Source organism: Meleagris gallopavo, chromosome 1 (assembly GCF_000146605.3).
Source record: "Meleagris gallopavo isolate NT-WF06-2002-E0010 breed Aviagen turkey brand Nicholas breeding stock chromosome 1, Turkey_5.1, whole genome shotgun sequence".
NCBI classification, from domain to species: Eukaryota; Metazoa; Chordata; class Aves; order Galliformes; family Phasianidae; genus Meleagris; species Meleagris gallopavo.
The window spans coordinates 53,685,999-53,710,961 of NC_015011.2; the positions used below are offsets into that span (position 1 = coordinate 53,685,999).

At 44.9% G+C, this 24,963-nt stretch overlaps 1 protein-coding gene across 2 annotated transcripts; it reads left to right on the forward strand.

Moving 5' to 3' along the window:
* Nucleotides 1-309: 309 nt before the first annotated feature.
* Nucleotides 310-24,360, forward strand: LOC100549193 (pseudouridine-metabolizing bifunctional protein C1861.05-like). Of its 2 annotated transcripts, none has more exons than XM_010712883.3 (19): nucleotides 310-645; nucleotides 2,352-2,455; nucleotides 3,063-3,177; nucleotides 4,219-4,393; nucleotides 4,937-5,048; nucleotides 5,659-5,765; nucleotides 6,633-6,759; nucleotides 7,663-7,783; nucleotides 8,061-8,146; nucleotides 9,134-9,258; nucleotides 10,432-10,491; nucleotides 15,055-15,121; nucleotides 16,000-16,094; nucleotides 17,652-17,780; nucleotides 19,204-19,318; nucleotides 20,129-20,266; nucleotides 20,924-21,090; nucleotides 21,522-21,610; nucleotides 24,165-24,360. In XM_010712883.3, exons 2-19 carry the CDS (start codon nucleotides 2,371-2,373, stop codon nucleotides 24,358-24,360), a joined length of 2,109 nt encoding a protein of 702 aa, XP_010711185.1. In that variant the 5' UTR covers nucleotides 310-645; nucleotides 2,352-2,370. The 2 variants fall into 2 exon arrangements, with proteins under 2 accessions (XP_010711185.1, XP_010711173.1); XM_010712871.3 differs by having other exon boundaries at nucleotides 310-584.
* Nucleotides 24,361-24,963: the final 603 nt, after the last annotated feature.

Here is a 24,963-nt window from a genome sequence, read left to right on the forward strand (position 1 = left end):
TGTGGCAGGGGGGTTGGAGATTCATGATCCTTGAGGTCCCTTCCAACCCTTCATTCTGTGATTCTGTGATTCTATTGTAGGATACCTGCTTTAGTAGGGAATTGGACTCAATGATGTCTTGTGGTCCCTTCTAACCTCTGCCATTCTGTGATTCTGTGATTTTTCTCTGGGAGGCTGAGAGCTGCGTTTGGCAAACCTGCAGGGGAAGCATGACTGCAGTTTCTCTACGTTTATGAATATGTACAAAGGAAACCAATCTACAGAGACACTGTTTTAATGATTCCTGAATTCATTGATTAAAAAAAAATAAAAAATTAGCAGCAAGAGAATCTGAATTATAGAGTGAGGGAAAAATGTGGCACCACATGAACAAAAATAACCCCAGAAACAATCCTTGCCCTGCAGCTAAATCTCCCCTTTGCCCCAGGCAACAAAGTGGCCGCAGCGCTGAGCGCGTCCGTGGTTAATAATAAATGGCTGTCAGCCCCACAGCTCCGGCCCTTCCGTCACGCCTTCTGCCAGGGCTGCCCCGGCACAGCTCCAGAGCCCACCCAGCCTTGTACACGCTACGACAGCACCCGGAGGTAAGAGGCACATCAGGCAGTAACGCACCAAGGCAGGTGCGTGGGGCGATGGTGAGGGGAGGTAAGCAGCGTCTGGAGGTGGGAGGAAGGCCACTCTGCGTGAGAGCTGTACAAAACCTGTGCTAGGGGTGTGCACAGGTTTGTTACGGGGCCTAAGGTCGGACAGGTCTCACTGCTAAGCTTGCCAAGCTTCAAAACTTCCAGCTGGCTGGCTGCCTTTCCAGCGGACACCGGCTCATTACTCTAGGGTTGCAGGTGGGGACAGCTGGTTTGTATCCACAGCCCAGCACGGCTTGGGCACTCCTGGCTGCTGCGCTTCAGAGTCCGGGGGTTTGTTAAAATTCAGAGCACTGCTAGAGCAGCCCAACTGATCCTCGGCGTAACCTTTGTGGCTCAATGAATAGATTCCAAAGCTGATTTTGCCGAGAGAGCGAGGGGTGTGTACACACCCTCAGCGAGAGCAGAGCATTTCATTTACATGAACTTTTCAGGCTGCTGGCTGTGAGCTTAGCACTGCACAAGCAGGGGCTGTAAGCATGAAGCAAAGCTTGTGCCATGTCCGTGCAACAATAGGATTTTGTAAGCTTTGTTTGGATTTTTGTCTTAAAAATGGATTTTGAATGTAGAAAAAAATCTCCTGGTTTTGGTTGGGTGTGTATTGTATGTCATGATGATGTACGGCTTGATGGTTTGGGAGATGTCCCACAGAATCAGCCCGTCTCTCCCTGTTACATAGCCCAAACTGCTCTATGTAGCTGAAGCCTTTAGATTCTGAAGAAAAACAAATCAAAACAAAACACATTTACTGGGTGTACTGTGGTTCTTTGGCTGTAATGCCACACATTGTGCAGAGATCAGAGCCAGAAATGTAACACAGAGTACTGTACTCTAATTAATTTCCTATCTAAATTAACAATAGGTACAAAGGACTGAAGAAATAAATCCTTTCCTCACAGTTAAGGGGTGAGGAATAGGAAAGCTTGAGAGATATGGCCAATTGCCCAGCAAAAATACGTTTAGCAGCCTGGAGTTGAGCGAGACTGCCCTGGGGCCCAGACCAGACCAGCTTAACGTTTTCAATTCTCTCCTCCTCTTTCTCTGTCCTGAAATGAATTTAATTAAAGTGAATAGGAGTTGCTAAGAGACAGGAGGAGTTCTGGAGTTCTTGCTGGGGCTGAATTGTGCCTCTGCTTCCAACACTTCATGCTAAAAAAGATGATGTAACATGAGCATACATAAAGCACTGTTGGCTCTAGGAAGAGCTGCTCTTCCCTCCTTACAGTTACAATCTGGCTTCCCAGTCCTCAGCGTCTTTCTTTATTTTAGAGAACTGCTTGTTTCCTCTGAGACACCAGCAAAAAATAGTTACATTTCTCTATAGTATTCCTACAGTTTTCACCTTGTGATCTTTTGGGTTGGAGGTGACAGCAGCTGAGCCTACAATTTGTCATGAACAAGTAGCTTTGGAAATCAAAATAGGAACTTCAGAAGTCTTTCTACTTTGTTACTCCTCATCCTTTCCTCAGCTCTACCTTGATTTCAGCAGCGGGCTAGCTGAACTCTTTCAACTCCATTTCTTCAGCTTAACATTTTGATTTGGTACCCCAACTCATGCTTAAAACACAAGAATTTTCCAGGCAGTCTTCTGGGCAAGCCCAGGATTGTTCACTTTCCGAGATCAGGGTGAGAGATGGCAGATTTAACTTCACATGGTCACATCATTGCCAAATTACTACTTCCATTTTTACCCGACTTTTGTAATCTTAGGACCATCCTTCTGTGCAAGATGATTGCGAAGATAACGTATAGGCTGGCAAGACATGTGTCCACTGAGGCACATAGAACCACGCAGGTGAGAAGATTTCTGCATGGTGAGTAGTGTATTCCAGAACAGACCCTGGATGGAAAGCATCTTCCTCATCTGAACACAGCAGAGACCTCGCAGGCAATGTTTTGGGAGCAAAGCAAAAAGCTGCTTTTTCAGCTTTCAGTTTATCAACACTATTATCAGTGTTTGATAATAATACTAAAAATAGGTGACATTTTGATGCACAATAGTCTTATTATATATTTACTCTTGGTGCTTGCACTCTTTTAAAATATAGCATTATTCAGGCACAATTACAGTGCTCAGTTCATTCACAGAAACATTAATTTAAAGTAATATCAAAGAAATATTATTGGAGCCAGTAGCAATGCAGCAGTAATAACAGTGGGAGAGTAACATTCAGATCATAAGAGGAGCATTATTTGTATTCATTACAATAATTTCTTTCTTTCTTTTTTTTTTTTTTGTAAATAGTTCAATCACATAAAACACAGTTTTAGTCTTCATGAAGTTACTTGCAAACCTCTCAAAAGAAGAACTGAAGAGAGGAATGAATTTATTGTGATTATGACAAATTGCCTTTTATAAATAGCTCAGTAGTAACTGCAAATACCCCTGTAAATAATTGATTTCTTTATGTTTATCTCCAGGTGCTTATTTCAGGATTCAGCCCTCCATACAGGAAGCCCTGATGGAGGGGAGACCGGTCGTAGCCTTGGAGAGCACCATCATTACACATGGCATGGCCTATCCTCAGAATCTGAGGTTGTAGGTTTATGTTCCTTGTTCAACAAAGTTGTAAGAACGAAGTGAGGGGAAATGTCAGGTTACTAGGGATACAGAATTTGAGCTCTGGTGTAAAAAAAGTTGTATTTGGACTTTCTAAGTAGAGCAGAATCATAGGACACACATATTCATACCTGTTTATCTCCTTACCCAACACCTTACATTTCTGGCTTCTTTTGAAATGTGGCAGCAGATAATGTCATCATTTGCTCTAAGACAGAGATACTACCATTAATGATGCACAATGACAGACACTGAAAACTCCCACGTAGTTTCTTTTGGTATACCTTTTGTGATACAAAAAGGATTGGAACACAACATTGAAATCTGCTCATTGGCACCACTCAGAGCAGCTGCTGTGAGAACTGATGGTCCCTCTCAGTGCCTTCTGTGCCCTATGCACAGTTTTAGTAGTTGGAGATTGCCTAACATATGTAAATATACCTGCTAAAAAAAGATAGAATATCCCACAAATGATCAAGTATAAAGCCTGCAAAGCTTAGAAAGGCCTAGTTTTTAACTTCAGAATATCCTCAATTTGCAGCTTTTCAATACTGTTGGTACCCCGTATCTAACTGCTATACTGTGAAAAATATATCCTGGTCATTTGAGTAGAATTGAATTATCCGGGGTTTTTGTGAAGATTTGTGATCTCAGAAATAACAAGGATTAGATACAGAAAGGTTCCAATATGAGAAGATCCTTAATATTTAGTAGTACATTGTACAAATAGGTTTGCCTGTAAGCCAGGTCATTTTACAGCTCCTGCCTCAGAAATGAAGCATAAAGCCTATCCATTGCTGTCCTTAAAACAGGAGCTCTGAGTAGTTCTGCACTGCTCAAAATCAGGTGTAAAGTTTGCCAATAGGAAGACAGAGATGCAGAACTGGACTTAGCTGAAATCCCAAGAACTGCCCAAAACTGGAAACTGGGAATGCCAGCCATGAATCTCGGCAGGTTTCTTGTCTGATTGTTTGCCTCACTAATTTTGTAATTGTTGTCTCATCTATTTTCTTCTAGCATGGCCAGAGAGGTAGAAAAAATTGTAATGAGAAATGGAGCAGTGCCAGCCACTATAGGAATTTTAAGGGGTCAAATCCACGTGGGACTCACAGATGAGGAACTTCAGTTCTTGGCAAGCAGTAAAAATGTAATTAAAGTGTCTCGGAGAGATCTTCCCTATGTCCTCAGCCAGGTATGATATGCAGACTTTCTACTGTGGTGTTTTCAATACAGCAACAGGATCTCCAGCTTTAAGCCAAGTAGCTTTAAGCCTCACTGAGATACCACATGTATCCAGAGTCAAAATATATCTGAGTCAGGGAATAGCAGACCTGAAATAGGGCTCCTGAAAATTCACTCAGGATTGGCTGGCTAAGCAAAGAATATTCATTTTGGCATGATAGGGCATCATCATGTTACACATGAACTATGTGACAGCAAGTCACCCCAACGTATGCACATAGTGCTAATGATCACATTAGCTGCCCAAGAAGCCTGCTGGTTGAAAAGCCCTGGAGAATGAAGGCTTTTGCTATTATCAGACCAAGAACAGCTTATGTAGCAGGGATGATGAATCCTCTGCCTTTTTGCAAAGAATATTTGTGTCAGAATTTCACTTAATTGTGTCAACAGGCTGTTGTGACACTGCTGTTTGTCAGAACACAACCACAGCTGTCTGCATGTGGCATTCGCTGGGTCACACTGGGGGCTGCCTGTGACCTGCTTTCCCATGTAGGGTTTGTCTGGTGGAACTACTGTATCCGGAACCATGATTGCAGCACACAAAGCAGGAATCCCTGTGTTTGTGACAGGAGGCATTGGAGGTGTCCATCGAGGAGGAGAGAACAGTAAGAAAATTAATACATACTACGTTCAGCTATGAGCTGAGGAGGAAGTGGGTCTCACCACAAATGAGGTTTATGCCCTAGTCCGTGTTGCTCTCTGGGAACCTGGGATATGGCACAGCTTTGGCAGTGCAGCTTGTGACCTTTAAGTACATACTTTTCTTTTAGCTATATATACTCATAGTACAGTGTAAACACACCACTCCGCTGAGTGCTATCTCTTTCTGGTGTAAATTCCAGACTGGGGGTTTCCAGAGGTCAGCAAAGCTTATGTGGTGTTTCTCTGCCAGTTGTGTCAATATTGATATAAAAATCTTCTTATATTTCGTTTTCTTGAACTTTGTCCTTTCTTTTTTCCAACTCAATTTTTGCACGCTATTTACTGACATGAACTAACAACTGAGACAGTCAGTGCAAGGCTGCACCTCTGCCCTTAATCAAGCGACTTCTTTGTTTCCAGTCTTTCTTACAACCTTAGCACCTAAAAGTATGCTTTAAAATTGTAATATTTGTGTGTGGATCAGAATGTTTACAAAAGGAGGCAGATATGGCTTTTTAAGAGGGCAGATCACATCAGCACTATCACAAACAACAGCTGCTTGTCCCTTAACAGCTCTGGATGTGAGTGCTGACTTGACAGAGCTAGGACGAACTCCAGTTGCCGTTGTATCTGCAGGAGTCAAGTCTATCCTTGATATTGGCAGGACATTGGAGTATCTGGTAGGTATCATGGGCTGCTGAGCATGAAAGCAGGTGATTATGTACTTGGTGTACTGCATCCAGCAGCACTAAGTGGGCCCAGTGATGCTGGGGCAGTTATTAAGCCTAAGATTTTGATGAATAACTATTTAGAGGATGTGAGGCCTGTCTTTTCAGTTCTCTAGTTCTGGGACTATTCGGGCACTGGGCTGCCCCCCAGCATCATCCTGTCTGTGCCCGACAGGCTGTTGCAGCAACTGCTCCAACTGAGCCAAAGGCAGCCCAAGCTACAGCCTCTTCTCCGGGTTGAGAGTCACTCACTTTTCTGTCTACTGGGAGAATGCTCCCACACTGATGGATCAGGCAAGCTAGATCCAGCAGACACTAAAAGAAAGCCATAATTAAATTAAGAAACAATATGATTTTTAGTAGGGTCCATTCTTAAGGTTTGTTATATTGCAAACCACCAGGGTCAGTACTTCAGGTGACAGCCAGAGTCAATACTTTCCAATCACAAATAGAACTCATTTAAATTCCTGTCAGCTCATGGCATAACTTCAGGTCACAGCTTGTTACCTTGGACTCAGCATTGTGCTAGTGACAGCTGCCCTGCTTTTGATCAGCTCTGAGCAAAGGACGTGTGTGTCTCGCATGTTTCAATATGCCAGATTCTGTCTGAATAGTTACCATGTCTGGCTCTTTGCTTTGAAAAATGTTGGTGACAGAACAGAATAGAATGGGATGTATTAAAAATGCAAAAATAATCAAACCCTGTGCTAATTCTCTGATTCTAAAGAAAGACGGTTTCTAGCTGGTTAGAAGGGAAAAGTCTTATCTCTCTGTGGGTCCCATTTCCCTCCACTGATTACCTCACCTCCATTACTACAGGAAACTCAGGGGGTCTGTGTGGCTGCCTTTGGAGAGTCAAGGATGTTCCCAGCCTTCTTCTCAAGCCAGAGTGGCTTCCAGGCACCGTATCATGTCCAGGACGAAGAGGAGGCAGCTAAACTTATTGGTATGTTTCAGCAGGGAAAGGCTTGTGTAAGCCCTGGAACAGAGGGTCAAAAAGTAGAGTCATTTTTGGTTGGTTTGTTTTTTTAAAAAGTCTTTGCCTCTTATTGTACAAACAGCCTCCAAAGAAATCGGAGAATATAAGCTGCTTTCTAGCTGAACAAGAACCCATCCTTGGGTGAGCTAAGAACAGGAGCTCCAGCACTGTGGATTCACATACTCTGCATCCACTCTCCGTCCTTCTCCTTCAGCCTTCAGTTTGTCCAAAGAGAACCTCTATCACAGAATCACAGAATGACCAGGGTTGGAAGGGACCTCAAGAATCATGAATCTCAAGGATCATGAATCTCCAACCACATCCAGGGCCACCAACCTCCATATCTAATTCTAGAACAGGAGGCCCAGGGCCCCATCCAACCTCGCCTTCAACACCTCCAGGGACGGGGTATCCACAACCTCTCTGGGCAGCCCGTTCCTGCACCTCACCACTCTCATAGTAAAGAACTTCCCCTTAAATCCAACCTAAATCTTTCCTCCCTCAACTTAAAACCATTTCCCCTTGTCCTGCAGTTATCTACCCTTTCAAAGAGTTGACTCCCCTCCTGTTTGTAGGCTCCCTTTAGGTACTGAAAGGCTGCAGTGAGGTCACCCCGTAGCCTTCTTTCCTCCAGGCTGAACAAGCCCAGCTCCCTCAGCCTATCTTCGTAGGGGAGGTGCTCCAGCCCCCTGTTCATCTTTGTGGCTCTCCTCTGGATTCTCTCCAACAGCTCTCTGTCTTTCTTGTCCTGGGGGCTCCAGACGTGGACACAGTACTCCAGATGGGGCCTCACAAGAGCAGAGTAGAGGGGGACAATCACCTCCCTGTCCCTGCTGGCCTCCTCTAACCATTTGCCTGTCCTTTTCTCAGCCAGCACTCTGGGTCTAGGCCTGAGCAGCGGTGTGCTGATAGCAGTGCCCTGTCCCCAGAAGCAAGCTGCCTCAGGCCAGGTTATTGAAGATGCCATCCAGCAAGCTCTCAGCGAAGCCAGGTGAGAAGTAACCTAGGCCCTAACCTCTGTTTGCTCCGTAGTTTTGGGGAAATAAATGACTTCAGGGACACTGCTAGAGGGGTTGTAGCACAGCTTAATCTTGGGTGTGGATGAGCCCATAACAAGGCTTTCACCATGGTTTTATCTAACCTGAAGCTTGTTTACAGGACTTTTTATGCTATGTGGCTATGGCGATAAATTAATCTGCTTGCAACAGTGCTTCTACTCTGATGCCATTTCAGCTTAGTTTTCTCAGTAATTTTCTTTACATTTGCAGGTCCAAAGGGATTATAGGCAAAGAACTGACCCCTTTCTTGTTACGGAAGATCAATGAATTAACTAACGGGAAATCACTGGACTCCAGTATCCTTTTACTAAATGGACTGAATAAAGGAATAGTATACTTCCTATCTCCTCCAATGATGTTTGCTGGAAAATGCTGCCATTTTATTGACAGTTCAGCAAGGGGCAAACACTTCATTACCTACAAACAGATGAAAGCTCAGTAGCTGCATCCTGATTTTTCAGTAGCATCCTTACTGTCCTCCACTTTTGCATTAAAAATTAGATGCCAACACAGACAGCAGATAGTCAAAGAGATCCTTCACATGTGATCCCTGAGCTTGCCTGCTCTGTGATGGAATCTCAGGACACTCTTGCCCTCAGAGGAGAGTTGTACACTGGAAGATGTCTGGGCTTCCCAGAGCACTGAGAAACTTGGAAGAAACACTCCTGTATAGCATGAATCCTCTTGCACAGGCAAGAGGAAGGCAGATCTACTGGCTAGGATACTGGTGTAGGGTCTGATAAAGATAGATTCAACCCCAGGCTCTGTTACCAGTTCCTTGGGAAACCTCGTGGCTGGCAGACTGGTTTGAGGATACTGGAGTTGTATGCAGCCACAAAACAGGGCTTTCAAAGCCTCTGATACTCTGCTTCCAGTGGAATTAATGAAAATTGGGCATGGAGAGACTTGGCAAAAATCTCAGTAGGCATCCAGTACTGGAAAGGTGGCCAAGATCCTCAAAGATTGTTACACTCTTAGCTCCAGTTTAGGCACTTCACCTCATCTTCTGTGAGGCCTTTTCTTCTATTTTCTGTCTGTAAAATGTAGATGTTAGCTTTACTCTCCATGGATACAGAGGAAGGTGAATACTTAAAATTTCAGCATGCTCATAGAGTACTGTAACCCAGCATATCTGTTCCAATGGATTTTGGCTTCTGGGAATCAAATCTACCAAGTCTCACAGCATGCATTTCCTATTTTCTCCCTCTGGGCTGTTCCTACATAGGCTTCTGTTGGGCCAGTCATGCTGATATTTTCTCTTTTCCTCAAAAAATGCCATACAGACCTTGCTCTGATCCAAAACAATGCCAGAGTGGGCAGCTGCATTGCAGTGGCTCTGAGCAAACTACGGAAAACCACGAGGAAGGGGAGCTTGCCTCGCAGAGGGGACACAGCCCTGCCTCAGCCAGTGAGTCCCCTGCTGTCCTCCACATAACACCTGTTTGCTAACAGCACTGAAGATAGTTTTTTTATCTGTTTCCAAAAGCATAAGGTGATTCAGCCAGAGACCAGTCGTTCTCCTTTATGCTGGCAGACTCTTTAATTTTTTTATTATTTGCAGCTAAATATTCTCTCCCATTCTACGTACAGAGGATGAACTGTGACAATGGCCTAATCTCATTAAATCTTAGACGATCGTATCCACTAAAACTTTCATCACTTTTTCACCTTTTATTGTGACCTTATGTACAACTTCAACTCTGTTTCTCTCAGGGAATTTATGTGACTGCAGGAGTAGACTTGGAAGAGGGTGTTGGCAGAGGATATTTTGAGCTGCTGAGTCACACACATTTTATAAATATCTTCTTTCTTTGGCCTCCTTCTCATGACTGCCAGAATTACAAAATGTGCCGCTTATTCCAAATATGATCCATTATAACTCTAATACTCCATTCACGATCTTAGATTTCATGTGTGCTACATGATTTACAGCAAATCTATTTTAGGTAGACTTTAGAGAGCTGAAAAAAGTTTCTAAAACCCATTTGCAGTAGGATTTGTCAACATAAAAGGGTGCAGTGACTCCAGAGGCAGTAACCTATGTCCCCAAAGAATCTGGGAACTTTCTGTTTGTGGAGCTGTGCTGCTTTTTCTGGCTTTGTGGAACAGTAAGACAGTGATCCATGAAGTTGCACTGGTTAGGATAATTTCTTCTGGGAGCTTGCAAGACATGACTGCGTTTTTCTGCCCATTTTTATCCATTTCTTCCCTATCCTTCCTTCCTCTCACTCCTGTTAAACAGCACTGCTTGAATCTTTCTGAGGGTTAGTATGTCAAAAATTGTTATACTCTGTGACCACTCAATAAAACTGGCAGCACCTCTGTATGTACTCCGTAAGTCCTGCCTGCCATGCTGGGGCTGCACATCAGCAGGTATAATTCACAAAACAACGCTGAGGAGAGATTTCCATTCTTTCAGACTGGAAGTGCACAGACCTGTGTCTTGCCAGCCAAAAAAAGCACAGGCCTTCACTCTGTAAATCAGAAGGCTTTTCAAGACGGTGGAAAAAAAGCAAATGAAAATTGGAACTTTTCCCTTATGTCCTTCCAACCACTTTCTACCTCTTTTTTCCTTTTAAAGGTGGTGATTGGAGGTATCAACGTTGACTTTATAGCCAAGGCGCAGAACTCTGTCATCCTGGTATAGTATCTATAGTAGCTTGCTTGTCACTGCTGCCGTTTCTAGCTAGTTTTACAGAATTGCCAGGCCAAAGAAGGGCGGTGGGGGAAGATGATGTTAGTGCATGTTATCTTTGTGTCTGTATGAACACACAAGCACACACACAGGAAGCGCAGTGCTGTGTATTTGGTGTGTTGTCTAGGTGGACACACACATATTGATCTGCTGTGTTCACGTGCTGAGAGTCACTGCCTCTCAAGGAGCAGAGCAACATATCGTCCTTACAACCTCCACATATCACTGGCCTCAACTGGTACCTCAATGCAATTCTTTGATGCCAAAAACCCAAAGAGCTGTTTTAGTAGAAGTGCTGCCCAAGTCACTCACAAAATATATATGCAAAGAGCTAGAAGCAATGGATGAAAACCCTCACTGTGCTAACCTATACGTAATTCAAGATTAGATCCTATACTGAGGAAATCCCCAGATAAGAGCCAGATCTGTCTTAACAGCCTGAATAGGAGCCAGACTACATGCAAAGTACCCAGAGTAGTAAGAAGCCTTTGAGAAAAGTAGCAGTCACAGCTAAATGAGAGCCATCTTCCTCAATCATAAGAAATTTAAGACATAACAAGAAAAAAAGAGATTGCTTTTAAAAAATAGGCATTTTAAGCATTACGAGACCTTTTGCGTTTCAGTGTGGTTTGACCAAGAAGCTAAAGAGTTGCAGACTTTCCAATTGCAAACAGCAGTCATTATATGATCTATACAATTTATTTTATTTTATTTTATTGAGATTGAGGTGGTAGAGCTTGCTTGTAAGTTGTTTAGTGTCTAAAATCTTTATGCTGATTGCTGAAGCAATAAACCTGTAACAAACTCCTGCCTTCAAATGGGGCCACCTGTGAAGACCTCTCAGTCAGATAGAAGACCAGCTGGTGAAGCTATTGCTAAGGAAGTTGGAAATTAAATGATATGGAAGCAAAGATGAAACTATCATAATGGTTAAGGGTGACATGTGCTGTAGCGTCAGCTGTGCAGGCTTTCAAAATCAGAAGTCCAGCAGCTTCAGCTGTGCTCAAACTGAGAGCACACATACCCTGCACTAAGCTAATAAGGCAAGGTGCAATCAAAGGTAGGCAAACCACCTGTTTGCAGCAGACCCCTGGGCCATACGTGGTGTGGTGAGGGGCTGAGGGCAGTGACAAACCCCATTGGGAGCAGCTGGTAAGGGAAAAGGAAGATTTTTAATGTTGTATAGTAGCGAGTCCTGGAGCTGAAGGCTCATCATAGCAGCTAATCAAATGCTAAGCTGCAGGAAGATTTGGGAACTTACAGCCTCTATGGTTAGGCACAGAAGAGAAAGCAGGCTCAATGCTATTGCTCTGCTTTGGCTTTTAAGGATTTTTCCAAATTGCTTAGCACCCAGCAGGTCCCACCCTTATGCATGCTGTGTTTGTTGTAGAGACTTGCAACACATGATGTCCCCTTTAGCAAAAAACCAGTAGTATTCTGTACTAGTTTTAACTTGCAAGTGGCTTTCAAGGCTACCCAGAAGTGAAGTGCCTTTAAGTAACTATTTGCAAGTAAGTAACCAGCAGAGAAAGATGCAAGTTGCCTAGGTTTGGGAAGGGTGCTGGACAAGTAACTATGGCTATAATGGTTTTAGAATATCCAGAAGAATCATAGAATGGCTTGGCCTGGAAGGGACCTCAGAGATCATCTAGTTCCAACCCACTGCATCAGGCTGCCCAGGGCCCCATCCAGCCTGGTCTTCAACAGGTCGAGGGATGGAACATCCTCAACTTCAGGAAGAGCAGAGTGTTATCTTTACATTAGGAATTCAAGCTTCTTAGGATGCAGAAAGAGGTCCTAGAAACTCTTTCAATTCCTTGAAGCCTTGCCAGAAAGCATCAGCTCAGTCATATTTCAAACCATCTCAGCCCGTTTTCATCTTTCTTTCCCCTGAATGCAACAGAGAATAGATATTCAAGTACTGCTACAGATTGAGCTCAGCACAGCTGAGCTGGCAAGGTGTGATCACAGTCATCATCTCTTTGCCTTTACAAGCAAGCTGCTATTTCATCTCTCATCGCACCCACTCTAAAGTAATTTAGCAGCTTCATTTCTTTTAGATCTTGTGGGGTTGTACAACAGCAGGGAGCACCCACGGCTGGATGCCTGCGTGGCAGGCTGGTACATCCGCTGTTAGGGTAAAGCTGGGCTTAAAAAACCTGAAGCTGTGCCACTGGGATGCGGGGGCAAACCGAAAGAGAAGAGCAGCATGCCAGGCAAAGAAAGGAACTCGTGTATTTTCAACATTCCTGATGGCATCAGCTTTGAAAAATAGATGATGGTGCTGCATTAAGTAGGGTTTGTGCTCATTACCAGTGACAGTTAGTATCCTCTTTTAATATTGAAATAGAGGACCGTGTTCAAAGCTGTATTGTTTGACTTGCCCAAACAAGCATCCTTGCTTTTTGATTCAGAATATATATATGTATTTTCACTTGGCTTCTTCTATTATGCATAGTAAGTTGCAGAGCTAAAATAGATAGGCTCAGCGCTTTGGAAATCTGCAACGCTCAGTAGGAGACTGTCACAGATGGAAACAGCCTTAGTCCTGGCAGTGCCAGTGGCAATTCAAGGGGAGCATAAGCAAATGTAACAGAGAGGCATTTGGGTTAATGAGGAGTGACAAGTAGTGGAAAGGTGGACAGAGGCGATAGGTTGCTTACATGGCATTCTACTCAGGTTGTCCAAACAGTTCAGGGCTTGGAGAACTGCCAGGCAGAAGAGCAAAGGGGTGGAGAATTAGCACTGTGTGTCTTACAGACTTCACAACTGGGGAAAGCCAAGGGAAACAAAAGCAGCCTGGAGGTTTAAAAAAAAACAAAAAAAAACCAGCCTCTTACAGTTACAGGACTGGATGAGGACAGTATTGTGTGCTAAGGACAGATGTATTGTCTGTAATTTCAAGGCTCAGTACAGGGGAAGAAGGGTCACTGGACAGCTTGGATGCAAGTTCAAAGAATGTCCAAGAACAGTGAGAGGAGGGAGGAAGACTATCTTGTACCCTGAGATGGCAATACATCTGCTTGGTTAGGAAGGATAGAATGTTTACAAGCAAGAAAAATGAGCATGTACAGAGGTATTCTTGTGCACCTGGGGTGACACAGGGCACAAAGAGTCTGGACCTGGAGCAGCACTGCGTGGGTACACACATGCTTCAGAACTCGCAACCCAAACACTTGTTGGGAAAATTTTTGTTCCAACAGGCTTGCTTCATTATCTTTATCCCAAAAAGAGACAGAGGAGTTGTTAGCTTTCTTTATTTGAACAAAGGGAGAATCCACTGGGGTATGCACCTATGGGGTCTCTCAAATTATCAGGGGAAACTTTTATCTCTGTACCCAATGCTAGTGAGCCGTTCCCCCTTTCCCCACTGTCTTGGGTTGATATTTGTCTCAGTTCACCTATTGCACGCTCATCCTCCCCAGTAGGTACCCCCACCTTTGTTTATACATACTTTCTAACCTGGATTCAGAGTTTGTTGTTTTGCCCAACTAGAACTATCTTTGTCTCCTCTAAAGTCTATCACTCTGTTCTGTCCAGCACACAAGATTTACACGCAGGTGCTAAGCTAGTATCTCCTGCCATATACCTGCAAGATAAGTTTGTTTAACTTGTTCTTCTTCTCAGATCTTATATTGCAAGGACATCTTATCCTTTCTTCTTTCATGTCACAACCTACTCTTGAAAAGCTCTGGATTATCCAGAAGATTATTAGGAATGCCAGTGGCAAGCTGTCTTCAGAAATGGAAAATATGTTTCAGGATTTTATGAATCAAGAGCTTTAGAGCAATTTGATAGTCAGTGATGAAGCCCAGAGAGATCTGGACATTTACTGAGGTAATTCTTCTGGCAGGAGAGCTGGGAGGAGGGACGAGGAACTGTCTGTGCTCTGGCAGTTCTACCATTTGTGACAGATGGACAGAGGCAAGAAAAAGGAGAAGCTGATAACCACAAAAGTGGAGAAAGGTTTTTGGAGAGAGAGATGTGTGGGAAGAGAACAATAAGTTGAAATAAATAAAGTACTGCAGAGGCAATACTGGCAAAGGCAACAAAACCTGTTTTATCTTCAAAGTGAAAAAAATAAAACCAAGCAAACAAACAAACAATTGCTTACAGGTGGGAGCTAGGTGGCCAGGAAAACAGTTCCAGAGCCCATCAGGTCTGGGTCAGTAGCTCCAGAATCCCAGCGCTGATGTGAGCAAGTAAATTCAGAAGGTTGCTCTTCAACCAAAACGCTCTTTGGTTCAAAGAGGTTGTAGTCAATAAAATCAAGATAGTTATGCATGGAGAGACCAAAATGATCTCGCCTTCTAGGCAACGGGCTTTTTATCACCAGAGCTGATGTGTTTAGATGGGCTGTGGGAGTTTGCAGTGCTTGCAAACCTAGATGGTCTCTATTTGCTGCCGTATGTTTCAGCAATATCGATTTCACTTCAGATGTTAATGGAGGCATGGCATCTATACCAAGTAGCTCTTCCAACTTTGCTTATAAATAATTTATTCCTCCAGGGTGGCGGGCAGACAAACGCTGGAAGAGTAAGACGAACTTTTGGCGGCGTTGGAAGAAACTTGGCAGGTGCCTTGTGCTTGGGTTTGCCTCTGGGTGCCTGCTAGCTGTGACTTGTCCTTTGGTACTCCTTCAACAGCAGAAGCTCTTGAGCACCGTTCAGATCTGGGACACATTAGGCAATACATCAGGGGACAGACTGCCTGGAAAAGGCAAGGGATGATCCAAAAACTGAGAAGGAAAGGAGCCAGGCAGAGCTCTGAAAAATAAAGAACCTCAAATATGAAGTTAACTAGTCTGTAGCACAGTGGCCCCAAACTGAGGTTAAATAAGCACCACTGTTCTGCACTGACTGCTGAACAGCCCAGTCCTCAGTGTTGAATTAACGCCAGGTTGTGGTTTCAATAGGAGTATGTTTCAAGGAAGGATTTTAAATGAATATACCTATTCAAAGGTGATTGACTATGCACCAAGGACGAGAGGAACTGGAGCACAGAAGTTACTGTAGGAGAGAAAGGGCTACAGTCACTGGCAACAGCAAAGGACCATAGCATGCCTTGTGCTTTAGCACAGGCAGGAGCAGACCAGTGTTTGAGTGCTGAAATTAGCAGGGGGCATAAGTTGAAGACCTTAGGATTACTCTGTTTTTTTGACCTTTCTCAAGTCTTCTTAACACAAATCTGCTATCACATCAGATCACAGATGGGGAACGTTTGAGGAAAAATGCATTCGCTGAGGAATGAATTGTGGTAACCTGAAGGGAGAAGAGGAAGGGTTTCCCATGAACCCATTAGTAAAACAGTGTTGCAGGACAGCCGCACAGCAAGGCCACACACAGAAGTGATGTCGGCTGGCCTGAGTGCTTGTGATGGGTACAGGAAATGTTGCCAGGGAAGTGCACAAGTTTCCTCTGACAGACCTGTGAACGTCTTTTCATTTGCTTTTAGACTGCTTAAGCCGTCTTGGGCTGACCCCTCTCCTTCTGTCAGCTGTGGGGAAGGATGAACATTCAGAATCCATCCTGCACTACTGTCACCACATGGTACGTTTCAGAAGCATGGAGGTGATGGCATTACGTAAAGGGAAAAGTACTTGTAACCCTGGCAAACATAAAAGCTTCCTTCCATCTCATCTCATCACTAAGAGGAAGAAAAATTCAATGTTGCTTAGATACACATCATTAAAAGCCAAGGAGCTACCCCCAGAACGCAGACTAGATGTACACAGAGCTTTAAGTCTGAACCACATGGTCTTAATTCAGCTCCAGGGAGCGCTGCTTGAAGGAAAAAGAGAAGTAAATAAGGAGGAACTGCAAAAACAAGTAGGAAGGCCTAAGCACAGCCAGAAATATGCAAAGCCTGATCCTCGGGATAAACAAAGCAATGCCAAAACCAGCCTGATTTGGGCTACGAGACAGAGAAAGCCTAGAACTGGGAGCCAAGGCTAGGTACCTCCCAGGTTTGGAGGCACAGAATCTTACAGCTGCGTACACACACAACTGTACACCAGAGGAATACCCAACTTCAGCAGCAGTTTGTCCTCTGACACCAGGAAGCCAGGAGCAACCCCAAACCAGAGCATCAGGCACTCTTCTGGGAAAATGGCAGAGCTGAGGGCAGGCCAGGGCTATGGGTGGAGACCCCAGCTGAGGCTGGTCAGGGCCATTAAGGCCTATTGGTGCCTTCAGGGCCCTGTTATACAGACAGAAAGAGCACCTGAGGCCTTAGTACTGGTAATTTGAGCAGCTCAATGAAAATAGCAATAAGAACAAGAACTCTCTTTTAGTATATAGAGGCTTTAAAGCTGCAGATTTATAATCCTTCTTCTATCTGAGCACAGAACAATTTGAGCTATCTCAGTGAACAGCCTCTCAAGAGAAGGTGGAGTAGGACTATTTGCCAAGAAATCCTGGTCTGCAAGAAGCCTTACCAACAGTGTTGGTGATGACCTTGCTCTTAAAACCTCAATATTCCCTGTGAAATAAGTGGGGAGAAGCACTTCTCCATCCTGGAATGTATATTCCAAGCAATGCCATGGGTTCTCATAGCAGATCATTCGAAGGCCCATAGAGGAAGGACACCTCACAGCTATACCTTTAACTGTTGTAAAAATGGTTCTAAGGCTACCATCAAAGTCAGCCTCCCTGCTGTGCAATCACTGAGATGGCTACTGTAAGCACTAGCTGGACCATGCACCAAGATGTGCCCAGTATGCCATCAGATGTGTCACACAAGCTGTAGGAGTGGATAGCTGGGGCAAGCAGTGCTCTGCAGGATGCTCTGCCATCACAGCAGAGCGACACGATGTATTGAACTGCATCGCAGAGGCCTGTCATGCTCATTTACTAAACAATTTCTTAAATCTTTGCTGTGGCTCCTGTTGCTTTACAATATTAATAATTAGCCATTTGCCTGCACTGCCTAGACCAAGATATCTCTTGAATATTGCTTGTCTGAAGGGAGAAGGGAGGATGAAGGGAGAACAGCAAGCTAGGCTACTGCTACAAATTGGGTGGGTGCAGAGAAAGAATACTGAAGTTGAGCCAAGTGTAACAGAGAGGAGGAACATGCTCCTTTTATAACTGTTCTCCCTGTTTTAGGACATGAGTGCCATCCTGCAGCTAGAGGGGAAGAGCACAGCTACTTACAGTGCTATGATCACCAGTGCTGGGGAGCTGAGCATCGGCTTGGGAGATATGGACATCCACCAGCAGATAACAGAGCAATACGTATGCATGCCAGCTGATTTGCAACCTTCTGCTTGTGAGAAGCAGTGTGGAGGTGTGACAAAAACCAGCTAGTAAAGTTGTACCAGGAGGGAGTGGGTGTGCAGAGGGAACATGGGAATTCCTGAAGTTAACCCCAGATATTGGCCACTGAGATTGCAGCGTGGCAAGCTACCAGAGGTACCTGTTACTGCTTACCAAGATGGAACGTCTTCATATTTCTGTTCCATAAGAAGTCACCATTGCTATCATCTCATGAGATGTAGGCCAGAATCCCCTGCACTGATGAATTTCAATTAACTTATCATTTTTGGCTTCTTAAGTTCAGCAGTAAATCCAGCCCACCTGCAGAAATTATATTTCCCCCTTTTAATAAAACAACCAAAAGTAGACAGAACAATGCCTAAAGTAAGTTTTCCTGTTCCACTCCCACCCCACCATCCCTGTTGTTTCTCCATGCTGAGTTATACAAACAGGCGCTGCTCCTCAGCACGTCCAACCCTTGGAAACATCAGGGCTAATGGAAGCAGTAATTGCAGATTGATCCGGTAAAACCCCCGTCACTGCACCCTCCTCCCTACTCGTTCTGCTGTCAACAGAACAAATCCTGTACTTCCTGACTGGCAGTGACCTGAAAGTTAAGTGCAATTTACTTATTGGTGGGCTTTTAGTGAGGGAAAAATATGGTCACTGTTCCCACTCCCATCCCCACCCTGCCTCTCCCAAGCCCTGGCGCAGTAAACCATTACATGACAGATTAGTTCTCCTGAGCTTTACGAACCAGTTGTGGCCAGTGGAAATTCTGATCCAATCTTCTGCTGCAAAGTGCATTTTGGCAGCCCTTCTTTCAGCTAGGATTAGCAGAAACACAGGAGGGAGGCTGCAAGAGTGCCTGTAGTGCTGGCCTAGCGTTTAGGCAGTGGTCGTGAACCTCAGAGAGGCAAGAGAATGAGCCGCAGCTCCTCACTCCATCCTCAGCCTGCTGTCTAGAAAAGTACTGTGGCCACTAGATATACAATTGGACAAGGCACGAGCAGACCAAAGGAAATTTAACATGATACAAAAATAAAGAGCCAATCTGTGTGCCTTCACAAGAGAATGACTTAACTTGTCTTCCTCCACCTAAAAAGGGAGCTACAGGCCAAAAGCCCTCATCTCACTGCAGCTGTTAGCTCTGGGGCTGTTCAGAAGGGGCTCTGCCTGTCAAGTCCACCTTTTAATGATGGGGAGCAGAGAACAAGAAGGGGAAGAGATGAGATAAATGGAGACATCCAGCTTCCTTAGGGAATCACTTTTTTCTGTTCATTCCTGTGTTTAAGAGCTGCAATACAAGTGAAAACCCCGCATTCTGAGTATGACTAGGAATCATTTTATCTCTCTGCAATGACTCAGCCTGCCTCTGCTCTGTGTCTTGGATTTTAACTAGGTGTCCCAGTTCAAGGAGAATCTGTGCCAGGCCCCACTGGTTTGCATTGATGGAAACGTGCCTCTTTCCACTATCCAATACATCTGCCAACTCGCTAGAGATCATCAGCTAGCAGGTAAGGAGAACCCGCCCAGCCCTTGCCCCATGGCTCCTATGGGTATGTGCACCAGGATGCTCCACGTGCTCTAAGCACTCTCCACTCCCTTCTGGAGTTATCCAGCTCTTGCCTGACATGCTGTGTTACCCAGTGCTCCTTTCTATACACTGCTACTCTATTTGAAATGGATGAAACACTTCTGCTTTCTCTGAGTTTGTCTCATTCTGCAGGTGTCACATCTGCTGTAACGTAGGAGCTAGAGCCCTTTGGCACTGCCAGAAAGCCAAAAAAAAGCTGTTCTCTTTGCCTTTAATCTCAAGGCAAGCACAGATGTACGTGCTTCTGCCACTCCAAGCAGTGATGGAGTTTTCTTCTCAGAACAAGTGCTGAAGCATCATTTGGGAGGATTTCTCTTCCACTTCCTAAAATACAGAGCTCCTCGCTGGCATGCTGAGGACCCTTCACAAGGCTTCCCAAACCTCTGCAGTTTCACCTTCATTTTTAAGAGCAAATCCTGAAGAAGAAGGAGATGATGTTCTTAATATGTGGCAGAGGCTCCCAAAGCAGATAAAAGGGAGTAACAGACCCAAAGACTGATTATATCATTCCAGAGCCAGAAACAACTTTGTCATTGCTGAGCAGCAAAGAGGAAAACTGGGAAACCCTGGACACCGGCGTGGGGGAAATCATATTTAGGTTTCTGATACACTGCAGAAACAGCCCCAGCTGTACAGATCACATTAAGCCTTCTGCAGTGCGTCCTGCTCAAATACAGAAAAAAAACACTGGTTCGTCAGTTAATTAACCAATTGCAATCTTTCTTTAAAGTGTGCTATGAGCCAACAGATGAGAACAAGGCCTCTAAGCCATTCCTCTCAGACAGCTGGAAAGCACTCACGTACATTTCCCCCAACCTGCAAGAGCTAAAAGCAATAAACCGGACTCTTGGGAATCCTCTGCCAGCAGGTATTGAACACTCAGAAGAGTCAGTCGTGCTGACTTTGCTTATTTCACATAGATCAGGAGAGAGCATTTTCCTCCCATCTCCCATTTCAATCACACTGGGTTATAACACAGCGGGAATTCATAAGCAGTCTTGGCATCTCCCGCCTTTCAGTCATCTCTGTGTGGGTCGCTTGGCCCAGGCCAGACTGATGATCAATCAAAGAGCACAGCCTAGTGTGTTTCCTTCTGCAAAACAAGAGGTCTGTTTTCCTCACTTTATCACCCAAATAAAAGCAATCTCTGGTTTATAAATATCTCAGTGACATAAGATGTTCTGAGGGCACCTGCCCCCACACTACCATTTTTTGGGAAAATGAAATACCATACTGTATGCAAGCGGGATCCCAAAAACATTAAAACATGGAAGTCATGCTTCAGGACGGTGTTTTTGACCTCTATAGACATGTGTAGTTCCAGGGAAGCATAGGATTGACAGTATGGAAATCGCTGGAAAATCACGTTTCCCATGAATGAAAGGAAAAAATATCACATTTTCAGTCGTGCTCATAAATAGGAGCACCGTGTGGGCTGCTCCTATTTACAGGCTGCCAGCCCACAGAGGGACCCACTGAGATCCTTCAAAGTTACACCCTAGCTTTTCCTCTTCTCTGTCTAAAGAGGCACCATCCAGGCTGGAGGACATTATCAAGATGGCAGCAGCCTTGGCCCGCCCTTTGCTGCCCCACCTGTGCTGTGTGGTCGTGACCCTCGGTGCTCATGGTGTTCTCCTGTGTGGCAGGAGCCTGGGAGGGAGTATCTCTCTTCGTCCAGCACCCCACGAGCAGGTAAGGGCATGGAAAACTAACACAGGTCTCTCAGCAGCTTCTGTTTGGGACTGCAGAGCATGATTGCTATTTCTGGTGGTGAAGCAATGATGCTGGGAAACATGGCATCAGTGCTGGCAAATGTTCGTGTTTGTGGGTGGAATGCACAGCTCTGAGGATTAGCAAAGAAAACTGAGTTGTCTGTCCTGGCTCCTGGCAGCAGTGCTTATAGCCAGCTCATTTTACATGTGCTTTCCCTGAATATTCATGACTGCAAGCTTCATTTTCAGGAACTGAAATCGCTGATTTCCTTTGAAGTGTGAAAAAAAAGATTATTAAGATTATTGGCTTATTTTTGTCCCCCTTCTTTGGCGTCTATGCATGCTTGGATGACACCAGCCCCACCAGGCCACATCAGCAGTGCTCACTGCCCTTCCTCTCTCCCCATACAGACTGCTGCTGCCAGCCTCTGTGCCGCCCACTACCCCACCATCCCTGTCAGCAGGGAGGAGATAGTCAACGTCTCAGGAGCTGGTGACAGGTACATTGCTAACCTCTCTGTATTCCCCAGCTACATGTGGAACCATCCTAACATGATTTCTTTTAAATTCTACTACAAAGATCAACTATGTTCTGCTGCTTGAGGAGGCACAAGAACAGGACTGGTTATGTGATTCCTTGCAATGCTCACTAGAAATGTCTCACTGAGCATCTTGAAGCCAGCTTTGCTCTTATTAGCTTTGCTTTTGTTTAAGATCCAAGCCCTCCATGGCCATCTAGTATTTCTGGATTACTCTGGGCTGAGCTGCTGAAAGCCGAGTAAACCACTGTACATCAAAGCACCCTTACCAGCTAACTAATTTACCTCCAGTGGAAGTGGGACTGATGTTCAGGAGCTGGAGTTGTCCTATGAAAGCACTCCATCAAGCTCTGCACTCACCTCTTGCAATAGCTTGTGCTTCAGAAGAGTCTGCTGTGCAACTGGCCTGCCTGTACACACTGCTGCACATAGGGATAGGAAATGACACATACTATTCCTAGCCTCAGCGATCAATTCTCTGTTTGTCAGGGAAGTATTTCATTATGCTCCTTGTTAACTTGTCAAACTCTATGTAGCAGTCAGGTTTCTGGTGGATTATTTATTTATTTATTTGTTTGTTTGTTTATTTTGCTTTGTGTGCTACAATAATTGATTCTCTCCTTTCATTGCCTTGGGCTAGACCAAAAGGCCACATCTGACAGACATTTCCTTTCAGTTTTCTTCTCTTACCTATCAGTAACTCAACATAGCAGTACCTCTCCTTTTTTCTTATTTAGGTGAGGAGAATAAAAAGTCATTTTTGTGATAACTCAATATTTTAGCCAGGATCGATCAGTATCTTCTTGCCAAGCTAATTCATCCATTTAACACCAGAATCCTTCTTTACTCCTCATATCCCAAACTGCTTCTAAGGCAAGTTGGCTGCATTCAGCACAGCACTATGAAGGAGGCTGCCATATTGTGCAATGCTGTAGACCCAAACACAGCAGTGGGGGAAGTTCAAGGGGTCTCTGAATATTGGGAAATGAATCCCATATTGATTTCTTCTCCAGAAATCCCATTCCTCAGAGTCCCCAGGTTCATGCAGGAGTTTTCAAAGCACTCTTGTTTGTCCAGGAGCGTCCTTCTGGCAGCCCTTGGCAGCTTCTCAGAGCTCCTGTTGCATTGAACAGTGCCAGAATGGGCCAGAAGTGCTCTCTTTTTGGCATATAAGCAGATGAAACAGCCTGACCTGCTGCCACCTCCAAGGGACCATGCAGTGGGCTGCAATCCAGGGCGACACACAGCTCAGCCTTGAGAGCCCTACTCCTTCCAAAGCACTGTGTCGAGGATGCTGATCCAGGAGGCCCCAGCCCTGCTCCGATCCCAAGGCTCTCCTGCCCTTGGAGGTGCTGCTCTGTGGTTGTTTGCTGCCTGCACCCAGCTGCCCTGGCAACATAACACTGCCTGCCTGTACACGGCATCACTAGGGGATGCACCCCCAAATGTTTACTCTCAGTCTCTGGAGCTGCTGAGAGATTGAATGGTTTTGGAAACCACAATCTTTTGTAAAGGAGAAGAAAAAATAAAAGAAAAAAGAATGATATTGAGGTAATTAGTGAGAGTGCAGAAAAGCAGTCGTTTTCCCTTTCACATAGATTAGCTCATTAATCCTCCCTGCTGCCATGTTTTCCCGCCCTTGCTTCCTCCTCTCAAATGTCATTATTTTCTTCCTTCACCTTCCCTTCTCCTTTGTCCTTCCCCAGTTTCCTAGCATCACTCTGAGTTTAGCTACAGACAAATGCTGGCTGTTCCCAGCTGACCACCAGCAGCACCTTGCATGTCCCCATGCCTCAGCAGAGCTGTCTTCTGCAAGACAGGCAAGTGATAACATCACTTCTGATACCTCCTTGCTGCCTGTGGGTGACACCTGTTGTTCAAGCACTTGCAGAATTCTTACTGGCTAATCTCAAAGGGACAACCACAGATGAAGCTGGCAGAAGTCTGAATCCAAAATCTCATTTCAGCTTTGGATTTTTTTTTCCCATCCCCTCTCACATTACATAGGGAAATTTACCTCTCTGCCCATCTACACTTCCCAATGGGGAATGTAACAAGGTTTCACCAAGGAGCAGAGAAGTGACAAAATAATTAAAGAGAAAGGGAAAAATAGGTTCTTCCCTCTGTAGACCCTCTTTCCTTTCTCCAGCCTGTCTTGGAGAACTGGGGAGAAAAGAAAATGTGGTGGAATGAGGTGTGAATTCAACTTCTCAGATGAAAAGCAAATAAGATGCAAATCAATGGCATTATTTGTTCCTCCAAATTTTAAAATAAATATAATAAACCCCCACAAACTTGTTCTCACCTCATTCCTACTCTGCTTCTGTAAGCGTTGATCTGGATTCACAGAATCATTAAGGTTGGAAAAGACCACAAAAATCATTGCATCCAACCATCAACCCACCACCACCATGCCCACTAACCACGTCCCTCAGATGAGTTGTATTCGGCCAGCCATGTTCCTGAGGCCAAAGCTGTTCCCAGGGCTCAAAATTGCTGTTCTTTCTCTCCACAGTTTAATGGCAGGAATCGCTGCAGGGATGCTTGCCAACCATGACACAGACACCTGTGTCCGGATGGGCCTGCTGGCTGCACGCTTGTCTCTCTGTTCCTATGAGCCCATTTCCCCAGAAATCAGCACATCCACCATCAGCCTGGAACAAGTCCAGAGCAAACCCTGGCCAGAGGTGAAGGTATGGAAGCTGGACTAGATTGACATCGCTTTCTCATCCATCACCTCCTCACGCACCCAGCAGTACCGTCTCCAGGAATTAGGCCACGTTTTCTGTTTCAAGCTCAAAAGCTGACTAGAGGACTTGAGCTACTGGTACACACTGCTTTTTAGGAGGTGAAGTCCCAATGGAGTGCATCTGTATCAACTTGTATTGCACTGTTCACATTCACGTTTTTCTGTTGTTGCTTCCTCTCTCTCATGAGTTACAACCACTGCTTTGGTCTTCTGTCTGCTGCCTGCCAATAGTTTATCTCACATTCCTATGGGGAACACTCACCTGTTTTGGTTTGGTGTAAATCATCAGGGAAGGAGGCCCCAATCCAGGGAACTTCTTTGTAAAGAAAGAGTGGTTTCTGATCCTCAGATCTCCCATTTCCCTGAAGTTACACTCCCTGACATCACCGTTGTTCATTACCATGGTAGCTCCTCTGTCACTGACTCCCATATCTCCAGGACCATGTCTTCAGGCGGGTCCAGCAGCTGCTCACTCCTGTTTCTCTCCAGGAGGTCTCATGGACCACAACCAGTGTTAAGCTACAGCGACAGGGACATAATGCTGTATGACAACCTCATAGGCCTT